At 38.4% G+C, this 3,208-nt stretch overlaps 1 protein-coding gene across 1 annotated transcript; it reads right to left on the bottom strand.

Annotated features, from left to right (window-relative positions):
• Positions 1-486: 486 nt before the first annotated feature.
• On the bottom strand, positions 487-2,842 carry LOC109001132. The gene is made up of 2 exons (XM_018978277.2): positions 994-2,842; positions 487-813 (listed from the first exon to the last, which is right to left on the bottom strand). The coding sequence occupies exons 1-2, from the start codon at positions 2,834-2,836 to the stop codon at positions 686-688; spliced, it is 1,971 nt and encodes a 656-aa protein (XP_018833822.2). The 5' UTR covers positions 2,837-2,842; the 3' UTR covers positions 487-685.
• Between the last annotated feature and the right edge of the window lie 366 nt (positions 2,843-3,208).

Here is a 3,208-nt window from a genome sequence, read left to right as displayed (position 1 = left end):
GGCTCCCTTTGGACATTACATATAGGATATTTTAGTCAAGTCACTTTATAACTTTTCTATATTTTTCACTTTCTACATCCTGATTAATTTTTCTTCTTTGTTTTGAACTCAAAAGATGTTAGATTTCAAAAGGAAAGAATGGTAGATTCTGTTTTTATGGGTGGAAGATCTAATACCCGAGAACTGTGATAAACAAATCATAAAAGGTTCTTTATATATACAAACTTCTTAGCTGTTCGCCATAAAGATGACCTTTAGGGAAAGGAGTTCAAGATCGAAAAAGTTGCATCAAAGATAAAAGAAAGGAATGGGGCATGGGAACCCAGAAAGTCAAGTTATGGAAGGTACACCTTTTCCGTGTTTTATCTTGATATGTTCTTCATCACTTTACACATTTTCTATTCAATATGGTGAAGTGGTCCTCCACCTTAATTAATTGGCTCTTTGCAAGAAGTACTGTATAATTAAGATATTTAGGTTCTGCAGGCAACTTTAAAATAGCTTACTCATTCCGTAACTTGCTTGTCTGCTCGAGGCTACAGCTCTCCAGTTTAAGTACTATGGAGTCCGGAACTCGAAAATTTACAAAATTTTACAAGCATTTTCAGAGCTAAGTAATGCTCAAAATTTTGTCAAATGCGACGAATGATCTGATGCCAGGCACTCGATCTTGCTTCAAACTTAATCATGCGAACTTGACCGACATTGATCGAGCTACAAATGCTTTGCTTGATCTCCTTGCCCTTTGATCCACTTTTCTCCAACTCCCTTCTTTGACGAGCAAATTAGGTTCTTCTATAATGGTGGACAGACCTGCAAAAGTTACCAGTAAAAGTGAATATTAATGAAACTTTGCATGCATTGCTAACATTAAAAAGTTGCACAAACTTGAGCACGCCTTGTTAAAGGCAAAAAAGAGGAAACCCATTTGAAATTCAAATTCATTTCAGTGATTTTGTACCATATTTATGATAATGAAACTCAAACTTTTACCAGATAAACATTCTTTGTTCTCCATCATCATCCTCGTCATTTCACCATGTTGTAGTAGCTCATCATTGTTGCTCTCATGGTGACCGTCAGATTCTTGTTCTTTTCTCACTTGACTGCTGCTCGTTATCTTTGACCGGGCAGTGGAAAATAGCCACGTGGCGTCCATCTGTTTACTGATCATACGAGCTGCGTAGTATGGGATCTTCACGCGCTTGGTCGTGCCAGCCTTCATGCAACCATTGATGAACATTATACAGTCCATCAAGCTCTCTTTGGCCAGCCCTTTCATGTCATAAGCTTGTGATCTTCTCCAAAGACTTTTACTATGGGAATTCGCTGGATTGGAAAGGCAAAGAGCTCGAGTGGAGTCACTAATGGCGGAATCAGGGTCTCTAAGCAGCAAATGACACTGAGCTCTATTACTATGTAGCACCATTCTCTCTTTTCTTAACTTCAAGGGGCATAAGCCCAAGGCTTCAGTGTACTTAGCTAGAGCTTCTTCTATCTCTCCCAACCAAAACACATGGTTTGCTTCTTGTTTTACCAGATTCACTAAAACCCTTCTCTCTTCAAGCGTTTCTTCAGATATTAGGTTCTCCTTCCTCCTTTCTGCTTTGAAATTCCATATATCTTGCAGAGCTTTCTGAATTTTCTGGTTTTTTAACTTCAATTTACTTTCTTTGTAATCTAAGAGGAGGGCTTTTGTGATTGCTTCACCTAAATTTGATCTATCTCCAAGGCTTCCAAGTTCAGCTAAATCTATAAGAAACAAGGCAATTTTCTCCAAGACTCTGTACCTTGTATATTGATCTGTAAGAAGTAATAGTAGACAGTCGATCCCCATATACTGCCAATCATCCGAGGATCTCGAGAGATTGCAGAGATTCTCTATAATCTCTTTTGATTCAGCGATGCTTTTTCTACCATACTTGCTGTAACACAAGATTCTAACAAGTCCAGCCCAAGCAGGTGACGCGTGATTCACCAATCCTCCCCACATATCACACAAATCTCTTAAGAATATCTGCCTACAGATTAGATTCAAAGACCTCTCTTTGCAAGCAAAGCAATTCAGGAGATAAATAGACCAGCACTGAAGTTGGCTTGCCCATTCTTCAGCCTTCCGGTCCTCCATCTCCGAATCTCCAACGCCTCTAGTTAGCAAATCACGATGATATTTCAATCTCTTATCTATGTTCTTCACTCCAACAAACTCAACATACACCTCTTCCAGGCAAGTAGAAGCTAATTTCATGGCTAGATTAACCACCTCTTCTTCATACACCGATACTGCTTCAAAGGTTTTCTCGTAGCTAGCGAGGTGCCCAAGTGCTCGAACAGCAACTCTTTGCTCAACCCAACTGATCTTTCCTCGTAGAAGCTCCATCAGTGGCGGTATGACACCTGATTCCACAGCCATTTCTGCGAACTCTGCCTTGTTCATAGTGTAAGAACCAATAACATGAGCAGCATAATAGGGTATGTACATGTTTTGGTCCCTAAGAAGCCAAATCCTATCATTAAGACCTTTATAGATTAGTTTTGCCATGCACCTGAAGATTCCGAGGGAGGGGAACTCAGGGTCATCAGGGTGAGTCATGGCAATATGCCATAAACTGCTGAGCACCAAAACATGCTCTCTGTTGTCTGTGAGAGGTATTTCCTTGAAGCAGTTTAATATTCCCGATCTCCTGAGTGATGAGTCTGGCTCTTTCATGTTGCAAAAGAAACATGAAGGGTTGGTGCAGCTCTGCTCCTCCTCACGCATGTTGGCGATAGTGTTGCTAGAGGTGGCGGTGGTGATCATGGGGTTTATCTTCTTAATTTTCCTGAGGGCATACATGGCATTAAGAAGCATTGAGTTTAGGGTTTTGGATTTGTTTAGTTTCAGAATATGTATATATATAAACTAAGGGCATGCTTGAGAAGTGAGAAGACATAAGCATTTTGTAAATAGTAGTAAGATAATTTGTGAATAGTAGTGAGATAGTTTGCATTAAGTATTTTTTGAGTTTTATAAAATGAGAGAGATAAAAAGTTGAATAAAAAATATTATGAAGTTAAAATATTGTTAGAATATAGTTTTTTAATATTATTTTTGTTTGGAGATTTGAAAAATTAGTTGATTCTTTTTAATTTTTTGTTTAAAAGTTCGGAAAAATGATTAGTTTGAAAGTATTTGTGTTTAAGTGATATTTGGACATGAGATAGAATG

This window comes from Juglans regia, chromosome 6, assembly GCF_001411555.2.
Source record: "Juglans regia cultivar Chandler chromosome 6, Walnut 2.0, whole genome shotgun sequence".
NCBI classification, from domain to species: Eukaryota; Viridiplantae; Streptophyta; class Magnoliopsida; order Fagales; family Juglandaceae; genus Juglans; species Juglans regia.
This window is presented reverse-complemented; position numbering and strand designations above follow the sequence as displayed.